Source organism: Larus michahellis, chromosome 6 (genome assembly GCF_964199755.1).
Source record: "Larus michahellis chromosome 6, bLarMic1.1, whole genome shotgun sequence".
In the NCBI taxonomy this organism is placed as follows: Eukaryota; Metazoa; Chordata; class Aves; order Charadriiformes; family Laridae; genus Larus; species Larus michahellis.
In genome coordinates, this window is record NC_133901.1 from 39,691,741 (window position 1) to 39,712,759 (window position 21,019).

Genomic DNA, 21,019 nt, shown 5'->3' on the forward strand with positions numbered 1-21,019 from the left:
AGCCGGTTGCCTTTGAAGCAAAAGTATTCTCTTCTCCTGGGGTTTGCACTTGGCTTTGAATAGATGTGTCTGCATCATAGGGAAAGCACAGCAAGTGGCCATGTTCAGTGTTCAGGGGTGGATTATTTTTTAGCCCTGTTTAAAGATCCTTTGTGCCATGGAAGATGATATCAATGTGTTTTTATCTTCCCATGTGGGGAATCCTGTCGGGTGGGAATGTTATGCTGGTGCATCTATATCAAAAATGCACCCTAGTTATACGGAACAAGCGAAAGAAGAGAAAACTGCAAAAAGGAGAAAGTATGGCAGAACTATGTTTCACCTCTTTTGTGGACAAAAGATCCACTAAAGGCCATATGATAGCAGCTCACATCAGAGTTGTCAGGAATATGACAACTAATCTAATCTAATCTAGAGGTTATACTTTAAAGTATAACCTAAGTCAACAAAACATGAAAACAAAGCAGAACACACCAACGACCAACACCAAACCAAACAGGCAAAGCCTCCACCCAGCCCTGCTAGGACAGACACCAAGTATCACATAGGAACACAGAAGACAGTTCAGACCTGCATCTTTAATGCCACCTGAAAGTATCTTGATTTTGTTGGATGTTTAGGGACAATTTGCTTCTTCTGTTCCTTCATGCTTTCTCCTCTTTCCTCTTTTCTCCTCTTTTCCGATAATTATACCAGCAGTTCATTTTCTAGTTTGCATTACATGTAAAGGTCTGGGGGGTCAACTGTTGCTGTGCTGGGAGAAGGACTGGTAAGCTGGAGGTTCCTGCAACTGGGCAGGACACTGAATGGGGGGAATTAATGGGGCTTTCAAAGTCACTGGAGAGGGATTCACTTAAACCAACAGGCTTTCTGTATGCTGAAGAGAAGGAGGACACGATCTACAATAAAGGCACAGACTTAGAAGGAAAGTACAGAGCACTTTTTAATTCCTAAGCGCTAGTGAGATGAAAGAGCCTGGTTCTCTCTGGTGTTTTAGCTTCGCTGGCAATATTCAGTATTCATGTTGCAGTCAAGCAACAGCTCAAACCGAGCAAGAAGAGCAACATAGACTGCACAGCCGTCCTGAAGTCCTTTGCCTCTTCCGCAACAGGTTGCATGTACCAAGGACAGAAATTTGTTACACACAGAGAGGGAAATTCACCTGAGCACATAGGACCGGTATGAAGGCAAGGCATCAGTTGTCCCTTGTTGCAGCCCTGCTCTCGTCTGAATGGTACTTACTGTGGGAGTGTTAGGTGCTAGCTTGCTGCAGAAACAGGTCTTTAGTTACACCTGGTATTTTGTGCCAAATGGCCTGTGTTAAAACAACGTCTTGTGTAGTGCAAAATGAGGCATGACTTCATTGTCCTTCAAAGGACAATTTTATTTTTGCTGTTATAATGCATGCTACCCTTTGTAATTGCTAAATCTGCAGTGCTCAGAGCAAGGTGATGGATCAACTTTAATATTTACCACTTTGAAGGCACTGACTGTGAGCACGTGAGAAGGTTCACCTAAGGGTTTTATGCACAAAGCAGATTCTTTTCAAAAGAAGGCTCTGAAGTCAATGACATGTTCTCATTCACAGGGGCTAAAAAGTGCAATGAACTAAAGATATATATGCACGTAGCAAACAAACAGACAACACCGTGCTCTAGCTCATTTTAACAGGTATGTATCCTTGGAAAAAATTAAATAAGTAAAAGGCACAGTTCTTGGGAAATATGGTGCTCCTGCCACTGCCACATCCGCAATGAAAACATGGGAACACTTATAATTTGAAAGATAAGCTAACAGCTGATATGTAAAAAGATTCCCCAAACCAGATGTTTTCACATACACATCTGTACTTCAGGCAGTAGGTCTTGAAGGCTGTGTGACCAGACACTTCTACCTCCAGATGAAGCTGGAAAGTGGAAGAATGAGTCTTCACCAAAGGAAAACAAAAAAGTGCTGTGGTGTAGTGCTTTCTATCTTTTCCTCAAATTTCCCACCTCCAGATGGCTGTTAACTTTATACAATTTGCAGCCGAGGATCCTCCCACAGGGAGCAGGAACAAAGCCCAAACCGATTCTGTCCAAATGGGGCTTGCTCCCATCTCCAGATTGACTAATTCCTGTGTTAAACTCAGGTGAGCCATCCCGGTATGTGAAATTTCCCCTGCTGTTTCTCTCCAAGGATTACATGAAAGCTGCCGTGCTACCCAGGATTCGAGTTGGGGCATGTTGTCAGCTTCCCATTCCCTGCTCAAACATTTTATCCTAAACTCAGTAAATTTAGTTCAGAAATGCCTAGAGGTGGAACCATTAGCAACAAGAGAATGATTCGTCCTTTACAAAAATCAGAGCCCTCAGAGACGTAGCCTGAAGAAGCCTGTTTGCTATGGATGACTTTCCAGCCAACTATCGAGACGACTGCTACTAAAATTCAGTTGGCGGCACATAAACCAATATGGTGCCAATTATGTATGAAATTTATTACCCCTAAAATGATCAAGGATGTAGTTGTTCTCCACCAGCATAGCCATGCCACGTAGTAAGACAATTTAAAAGGAACGCCTAAAAATTTGTGCAGCTGAGGTTGGCGATGAGAAAAACCTGTTGAGATTAGTAGCGTGTGTACTGCCTCCATGAGAGCCGCCAGCCAAGTGCTGGGTGTTTCAGTGCCTGTTGGTGCCAATTGGCTGTTTAAATCAATTCAGCCGGAGCATCTACTTGTCTGTGTAGCAGGCAGATGTGACAACACACCTATGTGTGTAAAAGAACATGTCCCTCGCTAGAAGTATGGAGAAAGAGGTATGTTTGGGGAGAGACTTAGAGCAATGCAAAGGGCAGCTGAGGAGCAACAACCCGCTCATGCCTTTCGCAGCTCCCTCCTGGGCTGGTGTTTTAAAGGTGGAAGTTGATATGGGTCTGGAAGAGACTGCATGACAGAGCAGGGGCATTTTTCAAAAATTCAGACTGTAGTGTGAGAGTCCACGCTGTGAAATAAACCAAGTAAAAATGGTCTTCCTGTTAGGTAGTGGCTTGCTTTTGCTTGTGTTTTCCCCTCCCAAAATCTAATGCCTGTATATGTATATAGGATGACTCAGTGTTGCAGAGGTTGTTGATGGACAGGGTCAGAGAAGCCGTTCCCGAGTAGGGAAAGAATAAGAGAAAGCAGAGATTTTAACTTGTTGGTTAAAACTGCCTATTGCAGGCCTGTGTGCACAAACGCTGTTTGCACAAACATAATTGGGAATTACCTTAAAAAGGTGATCCTCTGTGTCCCAGATCCGATTTGGGTAACTTCCCCTCTGCGTTAGCTGCTTAAAGAACCTGTTATAAAAATGTACTTGCTGTTTGTTGGGTTTTCTTTAAACACCCTATTTACATTTTGATGACACTGTACAAACACATGGTTAGAATCAAGTGCTAGAAATAGCTTCCTAGAACTCAATTTGGTTTTAAAAATAAGCAAGTAAATATGTGCATGTGTGTAAGTCATCCATGCGTCCAGGCAGAAATAGTTATTTTTATTCTTCCAGATGATATTCTCTGTAAAAACACGAGATGCTATTTGTTGTCACCATTATTTATAATTTAAAATGCTAACAGTGACATGAAGTGGTGTCTCAGCTCATTTAACAGGCTGGGAAACACTTAGAAGGATGATTGAAATCTGTGACAAACCAACCTCAGGCAAATTGTAGTTACTCTCATTCACTATTCAACCCCTGCTTTTTCATAATGGTGGGTAAAAATGGGTCATTTTATTAGGCAAAAAATACTATCAGTAGCAAGAAATGTTTCCGTCTCACATTGAGGAGAACAGAGGTATAGCCCAATGTCGTCCCCTCCCTGGGGTTTGACTTCAAGGGAAACGGGAGTAACAGGAAAAAAAAGCGGGATTGGCTTCCCGCAGTGAAACCGTGGTGAGCTTGGAGAAGGCATGCCGCCTGGCGCCTCGGCTGCGGGGCGTTCACGGGGCCTTTGCAACAAGTTTCTCGCCTTAGACCTTTCTACCTCAGGAAAAAAGATATTTTAGTCCCTCTTACATGTGACTGGACAATTTTGATCCAACACTGGAGTGATTCAGCAAAAAATCATCACCTGTATAAAAGACGTAGTCTCCGACACTGGGCTTGTTCCCAGGAACAGCCTCACGTCCCTGCGCGGGGTCCCAGAATTGGCCGTGCTTTTTGTTGCATTATGGCTCTTTTGAGGTTTTGTGGAGGCAAGTTATTTCATGACAAATGCTTTTGGCTGCATTATGGCTCTTTTGAGGTTTCGTGGAGGCGAGTTATTTCACAGTGCTATTGCACTCGGAGGGGGAGAGGGAAAGGCACTGCTTTGACTCTGGTCACCGCTGGCAGGAGAAAACCACAGCCCAGTTTGGATTTAGGGGGAAGTTTGGTGGAGACACAGGTACTAGGGATGCTTGGAATGGAAAATTAATGGGGAGTTCTAAAAATTTAAATCATTTTATCTCCACGGATGTATTTCTTTAATCTAAGCACTTGAGTGCTTACAAACCGCTCAATAGTTTTTCGGTATCTATTTCTGTGAGAAAGAGGACATAATTGCAAGCCATAATTGCAAGACCAGAGGCTTAAAACCTCTGATGGAAATTTTCAACCACAAATGGTTATTATGTTGCTTTTTAAAAGTGTATTGACAGTAATGAGATATTCTTTGGTTTTTACTGTGTTATTTTCATGAAATAACATTTGCCTTAATCCTTCTTGTTTTGATTCTCTCTCTTTCTTGGCCTGATGGGTATGACAAATGCCTGTTTATGCAGCTGGTACCCAACTCAGGACTTAGAAAAATGCAGAAAAAACATAGTTTTGTGACAAGGCAGGAAGAACTACAGAGCTATAGATGGTTATAGCACTAAGTGTAGCTGGGAAGAGACAAACCAATTGATTACTGATGAGAAACATTTCTAGAGCAAAGGGAGAGTTTGCAGTAAACTGTGGATTCCTACGCACATCCCTTTGAATATCCTCCCTGAGAGAGGGTCAAAACAATCCAAAAAGCGTGTGAAATGCAAAGAAGCAGTGTTTGATTCACTAGTCCTGCCAGACATGGGCTATTGTGATTTGGGACAACAGCTGTCACCTCCAAACGTGCCTTGGTAAGGGACAGTGGCTGTTCACTTCCTTAGCAATGCTGCTGTGCAAGGGGACCTTGAACACCTGTGGCTGCCCAGAGGGTGGCTTACACTGCTCGGCCTCAAGACCACATTGCTGTGCCATTTTTCTTTCCCTGGATCCCTATACTCCGGTACGTGGGAAAAATCAGACCAGACTACAAACTCACTTCAGGCAGAGACCACTTGCAAAGCACTGTATTCTGCAGAGATATTCTAAACCGTATGGAAGAGAGACCGTCTGCAAATACTCAGCCTGTATCCACCATCATACAGCAAATCTGATGCCCATCCCAAGAGCTAACTGGAGAATCACAGAATCGTAGGGTTGGAAAGGACCTCTGGAGATCATCTAGTCCAACCCCTCTGCCAGAGCAGGGTCACCTAGAGAATCTCTCCTTTTTCCTGGGACAATGCTTCCAGAATCAGGCTTACCTCTGCTCTCCCAGCAACGGGATGGTGGTCCTCTGGCTATCAAAAGGAAGGTGATTTTCTGTCGTTATTTTCTCATATAGGAGTTTATTTTTAGATTTATGACACTCTCAGTGCACTTACTCCCTGTTTCAAATTCAAAATGGCAATCCATTTAAATGATCCAGTGACTTTTCACCTGCCTGTGCAAGATCAATTAGGAAAAATCATAACAGGCCTGACACTAAAACCAGAACATATAGTGCCTAGTTAGATTCTCCTGTGACACAAACAGCAGGCTGCCCAGCCAACATTTGGGTGGATGGATATTTTATATGCCAAACGTCACCTGCAGTAAATGCACAAGAAATCAAAGCAGGACTGTATACCCAACAGAGAAATCCCAGTATAAAGGTATGATATGGGAGTGTAGAGAGTAGAACCTCTAAGAAATCCTTTTCGTACTGAACATCCCTTTGATATTGAGCAGCCGAAAGGACCTCTCTGGGTTTACACAGCCGTATCATTTTTGTATGACCACGATTTCTGTGTGTGTGTGTGTGTGTGTGTGTGTAAATGTCCCCCTATTAGCAGTGTATCCAAGTAGCCAATTTCAACCGACTTCGATGTTGAAAAGAATTAAAGATAATTTCATGCCTTCAACTGCTGTGGAGATAGGAGGTCACATAGAAAAGAGAGACCATACACATTTCTAAAATTATGCTTTGTTAGACACCGGGTGTCCACATAAAGTGTCTTCTCAGATGGAGGAAGGCTTCTAGTGAAGCTATCGATCACCTCTGAGGATCCTTGTCCAACAGGATACTTTTGATGGGGTTGATTCTGTACTTATGCGGAGACCACGTGTGAATTGGCTTCAAAACCAATGCCCCTGGCCTCCCAAGCAGAAACAGAAGAATACATGGGACTGGTCTATCTCAGTTAACCACGCTTCATAACTTATCTCGTGCATGAGCAGCTTTCAGATACAGAGGATCATCAAACTGTGTTTGATTTTTAAGGTTTTCAGGTTTTATCTCAGAAATTGTTTTCCAAATTCACATGGGGATGGCTTTTTAGTAACTTACTATTTCTGTTATGAAATGTATTTTGAGTGCATATCTCATATATGATTATTTAAAAGAGGCTACAGTAATTTAATCTGGAGGTATTTCAAGATGATATCAACATCAGGAGCGCTGGGAAGAGCCAGTTTCTGGACTCTTATCTGGAAAAAGAAAAAACAGTTACTGTGCTTTTTCAGCCTTTTACAGTTTCTTTTAGAAATTCTACAGGAATATACAACAATCAACAAAATAGTTCATTGAAGCACCTGGTTATCAATATTTTGTTGACGGTGCCATAAATATTATACGAAAGCATCGCACAGAGACATGGCCCCAGTGCCATTTGGAGCACTAGAGCAGTTGAAGGAGGACTGCATAATGTTAAAAAGCCTTGAGCAGAAGATGAGCAAGCTCTCAGGGTAAAACTAATCTGAGAAGACCTGAAATAATAAGGGTTTACTCTAAGCTAGTCTGGCCCCCGTGTCTAATTATCAGAAAGGTAAGGATGATGCATCCTACCTAATTTAGGCACCTGCACATTTTAGGATGATGTCTTCATTGACTGACTCCATGACTAGCTTAGAGAAGATACCTACTTCAGGCTGCTCAGTTAGGTAAAATGGAGCCTACAAACTTTTCTCTTGCTATTGCTTTAACCTTGTTAGGGTTAGGCTTTACCTCACTGTCATTGGCCAGATGATTAATTTTCACCTTATCTAATCAAAACTGAAGCAGAAGCGCATGACAGTAAGGTAGTTACCCATATTTAATTTGTTTTGTAGGACTACATGTTGACCTTCTGCCCAGCTAAGCAAAAGGAAAGACTTCAACTGACCTCAGCAGGCTGAAATGGAGAAATGAGGTACCAAGGTTAATAATTCTGCCTTTTAACTTATCCCTGGCTTTGGTAAGTATGCAGGTAAACACCCTAAATTCCAGAGTCCCTGCCCATTTAACTGATCTATAATGGTCACATGTCGTGGTAATCAAAGTCAGTGGCAATCAATGGCAACGGTTTGCTTTTCAGTTTAAAATCAAATAAGTAGAAGTCAGTTATAAAAAGCTTTGCGAATTCTTTTTCATGCGTCCAGTACAAATCTTCACATATTTCCATTTAAGATAAATCTGAATAGGAATTGAATAGATTTCTACTGGCACACTCTGATGATATTCAAGGAGTAGGTGTAGCAAGCTGTGGGAACTAAGAAATTAAGAAAAATATTGCAGTGCTATCAAGAGTAGGTGTAGACATTTTGTACCTGCTAAACCAAAATGATGGGTCTAACATTTAAAATAATATGCTGATGTAACTCTCGAGCAGAACAGTGATTTAGATAGACAATGATCTTTCCTCTGCTATCCAGTTTCCCTAATACTAGAAGGAAGCCAAATGCTTTGCAGTGCAAATAGAGTGGCAAATAAAAGGATGGTGTGAAGGTGTGATTCATCTGAAAAAAATGTTTCATTTAGGAAACCCCAGAAGGCCAGATATAGATCCCCTGTTTAATTCACCCTACCCCCTTCTGGCTTCTCTGCACTAGCGCAGCAGTGACTGCGCAGGGTTCTCCTTGTTTTGTAGGTTGTGCCTTGGGTTTCTTTGCCCTTCGGTGGAGGCTTGTCTGGAGAAGAAAACACGGTTACAACACTTCTTTTTTATCGTTGCTGTCGCTGGGATTACTCTTAAATTAGGGAGAATAGTTGCTAGCTGAATTCCAAGTCTCTAGATAATACAGATGGCATAAAGCCTTTTACATTTCAAATTAGTATGTGTGCTGCAACAGCAGGACAGAGTCGCTGGAGTTGGGCTTGGAGTGCAGAGAGAACATCTCACCTCGTGCAACACCTGCAGAAATGCTGCTTAAAGCCTCAGTCTCATGTTCCCTTAAGAGAAAGGACTAAAAGTTCAATGAAATGTTTAATTTTTTAATTAAGCATCTGACAGATCAACTGAAGTAGGAAGCTTGATTTTTTATAAAGAAAAAACCTAAACACCTCTAGGGAGTGAATGCAAAAGAGAACCAAAGCAGAAGCACGTGCAAGAACGTGAAAAGTCAGACTTTGCAGTAACATGTTTCTAATGTAGTGGAAAACTGGGCATTTGAACCAGCTCAAGAGCTGATATGCACTGAGCTTGAGAAGATAACCATTCGTGTTAATTAGGGCTGAGTCCTACACGTTTAACTCCCACTGATTTCTTAAGGGTTCCAATTCCAGTCAATGTCAGTAGGAATGTGTAAGGGCTGCAGACACGGGCTGTTTACACTCTTAGTAGTCACATTTTGGGACTTATTAAGACTAGGATTTGCTGAACAGACTGTACTGCAAAACCATGCTAATTAGCATCTAAAATTCTTGGAAAGCTGCCATGGATTCCTGGGAGCTGTCTCCACCAACAGCTTTAGAGATGCGGATTGCCTGAAATAGGCTGGGGCATAACTTGTCCTTTTGCAGGGATTTTTATTGCATCCACGTAGCCACCCTGGCTTTTGACAAAACCCTTTTGGTGCACACCTGCGACAGCTCTTCTCGGTAGTCTCGCTGGGAGCCTTTCTAGAAAACTTAATGCAGCAGGGTTTTTTCTAGAGTCTAACCTGAACTGCTTGGAATGGTGCTGGGTGGAAAGTGTTTCAGCGCGTCTTTTTTACATGTTGTATTAGTTTTCTGTGGTAGCGCACTATCTTGTGAGTTGGTGAATGAGTTTTTGGTAAAGCATAATTACTGTGATTCTGTCCTTATTTGTTTTTCTCTATGGTAAGGCTATCATTTTACATAAAACTCACCAGACATTGATATTTGTTTTGACCGGAGCTCCTCCTCACTGACTTTGGTCACGCATTGATTCCACAACAATGCAGTTCAGTTAACTTGAGACTTTCACTTGTTTGGTTTCAGTTCCAGGAATGATCTCTCCATGACGTGTTCCTGTTTCTAGTTTTCCTCTGCAGCCCACGAAATTACGTGGAGATTTTTGAGGTTCAAATCCCATCCCTGACTAATTCAGGAGAGGCCAGACCATACCTTAAGAGATATGCCTTACTGTGACGCAAAAGGGCACTCTGATCTGGCATCTCGTGTTCTCCCCTCTTGATGGGTCTCTCTTGGTGTGTCTGAAATCCTGAATTCTGTAGCTGAGACGGGAACACGAGGCTCCCGGTTGGAAGCATGAAGCACTAGAATCACATGGAGACTTTCCTTTCAATCTCCCTCAAACCCTCTCTTAGATATCTTGGCTGTCCATATGCAGCTTGTAAGGGTTGTACCTTGATCAAGCAAAAGCCTTTTGGCTCCCTGATGGGTTTCTCCACTGGATGTAGCACAGAAAGACTTCTTTTGAGAAAGTCACAGGGGGAGTATCTAAAAAAGAGAAAAAAATGTAGTGTCTATAAATATATAACCTAGGGCAGGGCAAGCCAGTTGTGGCACGTGTCCTGCCAGTGGTACGCAGAAGGCTTCAGGATGGTAGGAAGATATTTCATGAATATCTGAATGCCTCCTTACCCTCAGGAATGTGGCCCAAGGTGGAGACAGGAACTGCTGAACAGCTGCTGCTGCCATCTGTGTCTCGGGGTGAGATTCAAGCACTTTGGAGGGAAGCAGAGCTCCCTGTCCTCTGCTTTCCACCTTTGGTCTGGAAGTTCATGATTTTCCTTGAAGGCTAGCCCCCTGTGTTTGTGCCCCAGGTGTAAATGCGAGGGGGCAAACAGCGGCCAAGCACCTACGCGAAATCCTAATGAATCAACGAGGCTCTTCAAATCTTCCCTTCTAACTGCATTTTCTTGTATTTTAAATAAGCATATGTTAGCCAGGAGACTTCTGTCTTCTGCAGAAAGCTGTTAGCAACACTCACTCCTTCCAGCACATTTTCCTTCTGGCAAATGCTGACAGCTGCGTGGGAAGCAGCGAGGCTCCGTGCCGGTGACCGTCACCCGCCCGGGAGGGAGGCAGGAGGCACGCCGGGAGGCCGGGGGGATGGCAGACACCGCTCTGGCGCGTTGGCTGGACCCGCTGAAGACACCCAGAGCTGTGCGACCGGCAGCAGCGGACAGAGATGGCTCCCGTTCCTCTACGCTCAACCCAATGAATAATTAATGCCCTTTTCATATAAAATAGCATAATGTACTTTTCTCAGTGCGCGCTACTAGCACAGCTACGGATTCTATTAAAGCTGTGTAATTAAATGAACTGCAGAAAACCAAGGAAACGGTTTAGAATTCGTGGCTACAGCTCGTTTAAAGAACATTCACCAGAGCGCAGCGGCACCGGCCCGCTCCAGAGAAGTAAGTTAACGAGGGACGACGAAACCGGGAGCCCAGCAAGGTATTGTCTTAAAATTCATCGTCCAGCACTGTTCGGGCTACGCGGCGTGGGGCGAACACACGTTTACGGGCGCTATCAGGCCGGTGATTCCGCCGGGGCGGCCGCTCTCCCGCCTGTCGCGCTGCTGTCGCGCCGGGGCGGCCGAAGCCCGCGGGGCGCCGCAAAGCGCGGACGTCCCCGGGCTGCGGTGGGCGGGGCGGCGGCGGCCGTTGCGGGAGTTTTGAACGGCGGCGGCGGCGGCGGCGCTGAGGAGGATGCGGCCGTGTCGGACGGGCTCCGGCGAGCCGCGGCCGGGGGGCGGTGTGGGGTGGGGGGCGGACCGAGGCCGCCCGGGGCCGCCCCAGGTGCCGGCCGTTAACGGCTGCGAGCGGGCGGGGTGTGGCGGGGCCCGGCACCCCCAGCTCGGCGCGTCCCCTGGAGCTGCGGAGCGGGCCCGGCGGGGTGATTCTTTCTCGCTCTTTAATCTTTTAGACACCGATTTTGCTGTTAATCGGGTTTTTAAAAACGTCGAATCGCTTAAAAACCTGGGTTAGCTGAACTCAGCCGTGTCTGTAAATCAACTGGCTGTCAACTGCAACAAACGCTCGTCCCTGTCTCCAGCTTAGGGAAGTCCCCGAGCTCGTATTTTGGCTTCACAGCCTCCGTTTTAGAAGAATACTCGCTGCCTGACTAATTTCTTATTTTAAGGAAAGACGGTAGGCCTGCGGTGGTTTAGATTTAAGCCTCTGTGGTAATAAATCAAAAGTGTACCTTGGAATAAGGTTCTGAAAGCCTGTATTTAAGATATCAATTAAATAAAATGAAATTTCAGTTTGTCCTGCCTTCAGCAGTATCCCGTTCCTTTTTCTTAGCTGCTGTTTTTGGATTTTTGTTTGTTTGTTTTATGACTCCGTCACCTATGTAAAACTAGAAATCCTTTAAAAATTTGTATATTCTAGGTATGCTTAGGGGGGGAATACAAAAAGACTTTCCGAAAGCATTGCTTAGGCAGTTCCTGAGTACAGGGCTGAACATCTCCACAGCTGTTAGTAATCTTGCCTGGGTTGTGCTGCTGCTGGTGGGGGAAGGATGGGAGAGACCATGGGGGAAACGGCGTGTTGGTAGGCAGCATATGGCAAAACAGTGCTGTGTCATTCCTCCAAGTCCAGATGGTGTGCTTGTATTTTTAGAAGGAACTTAAAAAAAAAAAAAAAAGCTGACCCATTTCTTTTTTTATGGTAGGCACAAAGAACTTCATACCTTCCAAATCAGGCTGTTAAGTCATTCCTTCAGATGAGATTTATATGGTGTGATTACTTAAGCTATGGCCCAACAACCGTTTAATGGTAGTCCAGAATATTTTATGTGAGCTTGGCTGAGATGTAGCGTGGACTAAAATCCGTTGTGTAGTTCTGAAAGTCCCAGTACTGGTACGTGCAGGTGCCCCAGACTAGGAGAGTTTATTTCCTCACCATAGTTACGTACCAGGTGATAGAGCTGGAGAGGAGCCACAGTCTCTGCTGGGTCAGCGCAGAGGCGTGTTACCCTGGGAAATGTTAGGGGGAAGTACTATTTCACTCTTCTGAGGTGAAACTCGGCTTTGTAACAGCTGATGTATTAGTTTAGGCTCGAAAAATGAGTAATTATTTCTTAGGGGCAGGTGTGGGCCTTGCTTTGCTTTTCATAGCTGTGTAAAATTTGACTCAGAATAAAAGAAGATTGATGAAAGCTATTTGCTTCTCCTCTCCTTCTGGGATGAGCACTGAGAAAAAGCATGGATAGAGAAGCAGGCACTGGGGGTGCGGAGGTGTTGGTGCACTGCTTTATCCTGCACTGGTTGTGCAAGCAAATCCATGAGGGGGAAGACTGGGGGTAGTCTATGGTGCCATACTGTCTCCTCAGTGTTCAAAAAGCTTCACTCATCACCAACTTGCAATGTATTTGCAATGCAACCCTGCAATGCCGTGACAACACTCTGGTTTTCATCTGTCAGGAATACTTGATTTGGCCAGGGATGGCCATGTAAAAAGGAAGTGTGTATTAGAGTCATCAGTGGCATCTAGCACACCTTTGGGAGACAGCAAACTGTGATCCTTTATCTTAATTATCTTCTGTAAGGAGATTGAATTTCTGATTTAAAATATTTCAGATGTTTTCCTGATTTTAGAGTTTATTTTACTAGGGATCACTGTAAAAAGTGGGATGTTAATTTATAAGCTTTGTTTGGTTAGGCCTCTTAATGACCATATGAGGGGACCATATGTTATTATCCTATGAATGACACATTGAGGCACATAAATTTTTAGTAACTTCCAGGTGCTGCAGTGAGTTAATATTACTACCTGGCTTGGAATTTGCGTGTATAATGGATATAGCATATCTGTTACATCCTCTGTTTTACTCTTTTGCTCCTGAAGAGAGAACCATCATTTTACATTTAGTAATCATCGTAATGGCTGCATATAATTAAAACCTAGGGTTTTCTATCTCAACTGTGAAATAAGTAGAGCTTGTTAAAAATTCAGGATATTGTTAGTTGGGTTTTTTGTTTAGTCCTTTGTTTGTTTTTTGTGTATCTAGGAATGCGACATCCAAGAGAAGATTAACTTTGAAATCCGCATGCGAGAAGGCATCTGTAAACTACTTGCCGTGAGCACACAAAAAGACCAACTCTTGCAAGCGGTTAAAAACCTGATGGTTTGCAATGCTCGTATACTTGCATACAGGACAGAGCTACAGAACAAAAAAGAAGGGCCGGTCTCCTGCGGAACCGAAGAAGGGTGAGTAACAGCTCAAATTCAAATGGAGCGTTATGAAGCAGGCTTTTACTTATGTGAATTCTTAGGGAAGTGGATTTAAACCCTTCCTTCTGTCTTCCCCCATACAAATATACGTTACTGCTGCTTTAAAACTTTCCTTTGTAAGACCATTTCGGTATCTTCTTTTTAGTTTAGAAAAGTAAATATAAGTCATATTTTTCTGGGTAGATTTTATTATTGACATTAAACTATAATTCAGCATCTGAATAAAGTAATATTTTTCTGAGTAGTTTTTATTATTGACATAAACTATAATTCAGCGTCTGAGTATCAGGTATCATAATAGACATATTTTCTTGATTACCTTTAGCATATAAAAAGGTACCTAACCAAGTCTGAAGGAACAAACCAAAACTATCCAAGTCAGAATACACCTATTTCTACTTTTTATTCTTTCTATTGTTATTGAGGTCGTTAATGACGAAATCATCATGGTTAATTGGTACCCTCTGCTGGCCACTTCTGTTAACTACAGCAAAGTAATAAAAAAAGAGCAATAAATATGAAGAAAAATCAGTTTAGCTGAAAATATTCTCACGTTATAACTCTTGAATGAGCTAAAGTATATGTGATTTATTTGAATAATATTATAATTTTTGGCCTAATGGAATATATTTTGAGTGCAATGTTGAGAATCATGGTGCGGAGACATTGTTGCTCTTGGGTTGTACTGCAATGAAATATTATATTGCAATTTATCATAGCAGCTCTTCGAGTACATGCTTAGCTTCAGTTAATTGTATCTATAGGAACAGCTCTGCTACTTTTTGCTTTCAGAAATGTGGTCTTATAGGAGAAATCTATTGAAGAACTGCATTTTCTGACTACATCAACTGTTATTGCGAAAGCTGATTCTGAAAACTAGCACTTAGAAGTTGTGGTAGCAGTTGTATTGCTTTTTCCTGCTAAGGTGAAGACCTTTATAGTGATCCATCTTTTATTTATGTTTTGAATGATGGAATAATATCAAGTATGTATATACACTGATTTACCCAGCTCCTGGTCTTTGATGTCAGTGACCACTGAATGGTGATGGCACGTGCCCAGAACAGGGCAGAGATACGTGGAGATAAACCTGCACAGCTGTATTGTTTTCTTAACAGTCATAGTCAGCTGTGTTGTTTACTTGATTTGTGTCTATCATGCATTGCTTGGAGTTCTGTCTTGAGGGGTCCTTTGAGTTGTCAGTGGAGGTTGTTAGAAGAGATGCATGCTATAGACTTATTTCTTTACCATTTAGATTATGTCTTTGATAGCTGATAGTGCATTTGCAGTTCTGTTTTCAGTATTTACTCAAGACTGGAATTTGGTTAAAGCTTAATCCAGGTAAAATGGTGATGTCCGAGAGAAAAAATTCTAGTGTTTTCAAGTGAATTTTGTCCCCGCTTCTTGTTACATGGGTCTGTAATCTGTGAATTTTGAAGATATTATAACGGCCTTTGGAAGTCAGGATATTGGTAGCAGTAGAAATTTTCATTTCACCTTATTTGGTTAGGAGTTAGGAGCAGTGCCAGATATAAGGAGAGCACTCTATTGTTACTCATTAGCTACAGATTGTTTTGATTCAATTTAAGGTTGACCTTGAGATCTACGCTCTGACTACTTAGCAAACCATCTGCCTGCATGTAAAATCACAGTATTAACAATGTAACATTTTGTAATTGGTCTCTATTAATAGAGGAGGCAATTCTCTAACCAGTAATAGAGACGGTAGATTAAGTTGCGTATTCATTGATGTGTACAGAAGGGGAATAGTTGATAACATATTTGATTGTGTTGGAGCTGGAAAAGACAAGGAAGATGAATATACTTGTCTTCTAATACTCAGGTTAAATAAGCTTTGGAGTAAAATCTTCTAGGGAATTAAGAAAATTGATGGTGTACCTTCCTTCCAGATTATCCTCAAGAATCTAATGATTCATATCTTAAGCCAGAAATACCAAATTTAACTTTAAAGAGAAGCGTTTGAAATGAGCTGTAATATGAAAACCCTGACACTTTTTAATGCTTAAAGGGTGGAGTTTTAGAAGTCTAAATGCACACATCTCAAACCTCGTTTTTATCTTCTTTTTGGCAGGTCTTCAGCAAATGGGTCAAAAGACCGGGTGGCATGCAGAGCAAAGGTTGCTGTAACAGGTAAGCTGCTGGGTGGTCACTTAATTATAGGAGCTAATGCCGGACAGTAACTTGTAATACAAATTATACAAACAAGATGGTATTTTTAAAGAGTGTATGTGGTTCAGGGGCATAAATCCTCTTGTGCTTCAAAGGGACTTGTGCTTTTTAAGTCACACACGTGCTTTTGAGGATCCTACCTAGTATTTCCGTTTTACTTTCAGGAACTTTCACAGTGGGAAATACTTTTTCCTGTTTGTCACTAAACACTGAATACATTTCAAAGCTAAATAAAAGTGAATATACTGTTAACTTTTTTTCTCCCCACAAAAGCAAACTTTGATGGGATTATACAGGGTATGTCTAACAAATTGAGAGCAGAATTATAACTAGTATGCAAATATTATTTAGTGAATGCAGGTTACATTACTACAGCAAAGGTATAGTGATATGGCTTCAGTGAAAACTCGTAATGAGAATATTTAACAGTGATTTCCAATGGTGCGCTATTTCCTAGCCTGTTCTCAAACTTCAGCATTATGAATTTATCATTTTGTTTGCCTATGCCAATAGTGGATGTTACTATGTTCAGCATCCCTGTAGTTGTTCCTTGTGGCTGTTCTTTGTGCTCCCTGACCTGCTTCATTAAAAAGAAAATAATGTAGAGGGGTTCACTACTTAAACTATTGAAGTTAATTCTGCATATTTTGACATATCTTTAAGCAAGGTACCTTCTAGTAGAAGAAGAGTGATGAGCACATGGTTCAATAATGTTTTCTGCCAGCACAGCTGTTTGCAGAATGTGTATCTGTCTTTCCTCCTTATGGTAGTTGGATGAAAGCATCTGTTTGCCTGTCTGTGCTGTGGTTGCACCTTTCCTCGGATTTATAGAGTCATCTGCAGTGAAGACTTTAAGATCATATAATATGCTTTTGTTATCTTTAGAAAATGAGAATTGTGTAAGGACTCTATTTTTAGTTTGAAAAATTTGTTTAGGATATGAAACATTTAGCTAGTTTCTTTTGATGGGACAAGAGAATAGAAGGGTGAAGTACACCACATCCTATTATGTGCCATCTGTTAATGATTCTGTTCTGTTACTAATATAGTGGTGGTTCTCAAACTGGAGGTTATGATCCTCAGAAGTATGGCATAGATCGAGATGAAGAAGAGAATGAGACATCAACTACCTCATTGTGAACTCAAGTCTGTGAGCACTGGGGTGCTGCCGTGCCTCACCCCTCTTCAGATACTCGTGTTGGAAAGCTTATCCAGGTCCAGTCTATGGCAGGAAAGCCTAAATGTTCTTCTTGGCCTCTGCTGAGAGATTGATTCTTTCTGTAGATCACCTGTTATTCATAGAGTGGTTCGGGTTGGAAGGGACCTTAAAGATCATCTAGTACCACCCTCCCTGCCATGGGCAGCAACACCTCCCGCTAGATCAGGCTGCTCAAAGCCTCATCCAGCCTGGTCTTGAACACTTCCAGGGATGGGGCATCCACAACTTCCCTGGGCAACCTGTGCCAGTGTCTCACCACCCTTACAGAAGAGAATTTTTTCCTGATATCCAATCTAAATCTCCCCTCTTTCAATTTGAAGCTGTTACCCCGTGTCCTATCATGACACTCCCTGATAAAGAGTCCCTCCCCATCCTTCCTGTAGGCCCTCATTTTCCACTGTGTGTTCTTGAGAAGCAAAGAACCAGAATACATGGGAAGTAATTGCAGGGACAGGCTTGTTCGTGCTTGGCAAGGGCAGGACTCTCTTGGCAAGATACACGATTGGGAGATCCTGAAGTGACATTAAAACATGCCTCCCTGGTTCCTCCTTGCGTTGTCCTCTGACCCATTAGCCCGTGTCCATGCAGCATGTCAAATCAGGTCCTGTCTTCTTCCACAGCTGCAGTATGTTCACATCTGTAATGTCCCATTATTCTTCTTTCCCTGTCTTTCCCAGTCCTCGTGTAGCAAATTGGGCATGCTGCATTTCTTCTCTCTTCTATGCTGACCTTCCGTGGATTTGCACCTGGAGTTGCCCTGCATGCGTGGAAGGCACAAGTGTGTGTGCATGTGCCTGCCTGGTAGGGAATGCAGTTGTGAATACAAGCCGTGCGCATCAGGAGATGTCGTGACTGAATTGTCTGGGAGAGGCTGGAAATGAGTGAGTGGTAGTCTGTGTAATATGACAGGGCATGTAATTTAAGAATTGAAGATATAGAATGGATTTTTTAGGGGAAAGTAATCCATCCACTTATAAATATATTAGCATATCATGTGGTTAGTACATGCTAGAAGCTTAGACTATTACAAAAAAAAAAAAAAGGCGATCATGTGGCCAACACCGAAGTTCAGGAACAGCTATGCAGGAGTACTGAGGAATGTACTCCTACGGAAAGCAAGTCTGTGTTAGATACTGTGTGGGGGAGTGCGTTACTTAATCCACAGATTTTCACACTTCTATTATTTTTACTTATTTATCCCCCACATGTGTGAATAATGTAATTTTTGCTTTCTTGTCAATCAATTATTTTGTCAGAAGACAATATGTTAAATGTCAATCAAAAAGCATAATCATAATTTAAAGTAATTTTATAAAGGAATCGTTGGCTTTAAATCTGATTAATTATAGTGCTTGAATGTATCCAATTTGAATCCACACGGATTTACAGCTAATGGTAACAGAAATTAAGGTGTGTGAAAATTGATCTTTGTCTTTGATAATTGGCAGCTCTTTCAGTCCAAGAATGAATTGGAAACTGATTTACAAGTATCATGTTAAACTTGTTCGAGCGATTGACTATCTATATCCTGATGATTTTCTGACTAAGGTGTAAATTTTTCAGCTAGCATGATATTGAAAGTGGCATACAGAAGTGGCCTTTAGTACTCTAATTGTTAACAAGACCTATTGGGCACATTAAAATCGTCATTCAGATTTTGCTATGATTAAAGATGAAAAAAGGCTGCTGTTGTAACTATTTTCACATATTTATGTAAAGACCTTTGTCTTTTAGGAAAGAAACATTCTGTGCTGTGTCTCTGGCAGAGATAAATATATTTTTAAAGTTTGAGAGAGACTTCTGTAACTGTTTTAATGAAACTATTTCTGTTTCCTTATTTAAAAAAAAATCTATTTTTAGAAATGCTTACCATGCAAATGCATCCTTAAAAGTGAAAGGCAGATTCAGAATGTGGTGACGTATTGATTTTTAGGAAGCTGTGGCAGTCTAAAGCTGTAGAGCGGCAGTTCACTGTTGAAAATTGATTAGTTTTCATGAGCACTTAAAAATAGATGAATTTGCAAGTTTCAAAATTGAAATAGCATGTATAATAAGATGTCCCGTAATATAATCAAAATAAATTTAAATTTAAATTTTTCATTTAATATAACTACCGAAATAAAGTGACTACATGCAGTTTCACTTAACAAGAAGTTTTGTGGGTAAAACCCTGTCGGAACATGTGACAATCTGTTGCCAAAGTACCGCTACTGTTTTGCGTCTCAGCGTACTATATGTGGTTTTTTCCATCAGCCTCGTATGAAGATCAACACTGAAGTCAGCAGTGCTCCTTTATAACCGTATGGAAGACTTTTATCAGAAGAAAATTGAGCTGGTGCTGTTCACTGCTGCCATCATGTGTCACTTAATATATTGCATATATTTTTAAACAACGTGTTGTACTTACGAAGCCAAGTTTGTACTTATAAAGCCCCCACTGCATTTGTCTTTTAACAACGGACTGATGAGAAACATTATGTCTAAACCTGAGTCCTTGAAACTGGAGGAAAATGTCGCTCAGTACTGTGTTGGATCGAGCAGATAAATTGTAAAATTTGTTGAAGAAAATACTTTCCTAATATTAAAATGACAGGCATTACTTAAAATAATGGTTCTGTAATTGCTTCTCTACTATGGTTCTGAAGTAAAAGGATATTTCTGAGTTAAAAAAAATAATGATTTCTGAGTTCTTTTTATGCCAACTAACACAATTCTAACTGGGAATGTGATTACAAGTGATATTTTTTCTGTGGTTAGCAAAACAAGACTTAAGTGTTTGCAGTATAAGTATCCCAGTCTTTCCATTAAAACAGGAAGTTTTTCTTCTTGCAGTTGTGTGAGTGGTTTCCAGCACAAGGCAAGCGGAGTTTCAGTTTGTGTCTGTATATAATAATGGGCTCAGAACCTCTGAGTTCTGAGAATATCTCTGAGAACTATGGTACGCAGCCACTCTGAAGTGTTATTTCAGGTACTTTCAGATGAGATTTAAAATATTCTTTATCCCAGTGTAATTTCTAAAAGAAAATGACACTTGAAGTTGAACTAATTGATCAGTTTTCTTTTGACATGGTTAATAAAACTGAAATAGTTATGCTGTTCTTTGGGTAGGAGGTCCCGTTACCTCCAGAACATCAAGAAAAGAAGCAAGAAACTTTTTGTAATTTGTTTTGATCACAGATCTACAGTATTGGCCGTAACTTAATTTCCCTACCTTTGTTTTCCCCTTTAGATATTCGAATACCGTTAATGTGGAAAGACTCTGATCACTTCAGCAATAAAGAAAGTATGTAAGATGTAATGAACTAATGTGATAACCAATTGCTTATGCCTGTAAATTTAAACTGGATGGGGAAGTCCGTAGTCATTTTGAGTCCTCCCTTGACCTTTTAGTGGGTCCATATTTTGCTCTGTTGTGTAGTTGCTCTTAACTTGAAGTTGTTGGTTGTAGCAAGTTGGGTTAGTTCAGTCCTGTGGTTCTGTATGTTTAAACCGTAGTCTCTAAAAAGTCGTTCTGAGGATAAATTCCAGAGGAAGCAACAGAAAAGTGTTGTTATTAAACAGATAGCTGAGCAACTTCTGATTAAACATGTTGTTCTATGTCTTGTCTGCACTTGAGAGAGTATGTTGGAGGCTGTTTGCAGTGAGAAATGTAAATGAAAGTTGTCTGTTGGCATGGAGTGTATTATTGGATAGTCTTCAAGTACATGCATTTTGCTGTGTCATGGAGATTAACCCTAAATCTGTTCCAGCTGTCACCTGGCATTGGTTTCACTTTGATTTTCAATAGGGTCAGAGGGGTTAAGCGTGGCAAAATAGTCTAATCCTATATAGTACATTCATAAAATGATACAGGCTTTGGATCAAATGTTTGGAGTTTTTTGCTTAAAATCAGTTTTATT

The 21,019-nt window shown here is 41.5% G+C and overlaps 1 protein-coding gene and 1 long non-coding RNA gene across 4 annotated transcripts in view; one reads left to right on the forward strand and one right to left on the reverse strand.

Annotated features, from left to right (window-relative positions):
- Positions 1-6,373: 6,373 nt before the first annotated feature.
- On the reverse strand, positions 6,374-11,078 carry LOC141745419 (uncharacterized). Its single transcript, XR_012587746.1, has 3 exons — positions 10,110-11,078; positions 9,392-9,965; positions 6,374-6,772 (listed from the first exon to the last, which is right to left on the reverse strand). It is a non-coding gene; the product is annotated as an uncharacterized LOC141745419 (long non-coding RNA).
- The window catches only part of RTKN2 (rhotekin 2), a 39,300-nt gene continuing 25,717 nt past the window's right edge, over positions 7,437-21,019 (forward strand). For 2 of the 3 annotated variants that reach the window (XM_074593142.1, XM_074593144.1), the window contains exons 1-4: positions 10,548-10,928; positions 13,488-13,687; positions 15,804-15,862; positions 20,350-20,403. In XM_074593142.1, coding sequence (XP_074449243.1) covers positions 13,527-13,687; positions 15,804-15,862; positions 20,350-20,403 — 274 coding nt within the window. In that variant the 5' untranslated portion in view covers positions 10,548-10,928; positions 13,488-13,526. Of the gene's footprint in view, positions 7,519-10,547; positions 10,929-13,487; positions 13,688-15,803; positions 15,863-20,349; positions 20,404-21,019 lie in introns of those variants that run through there. The other variant, XM_074593143.1, reaches the window with a different exon arrangement.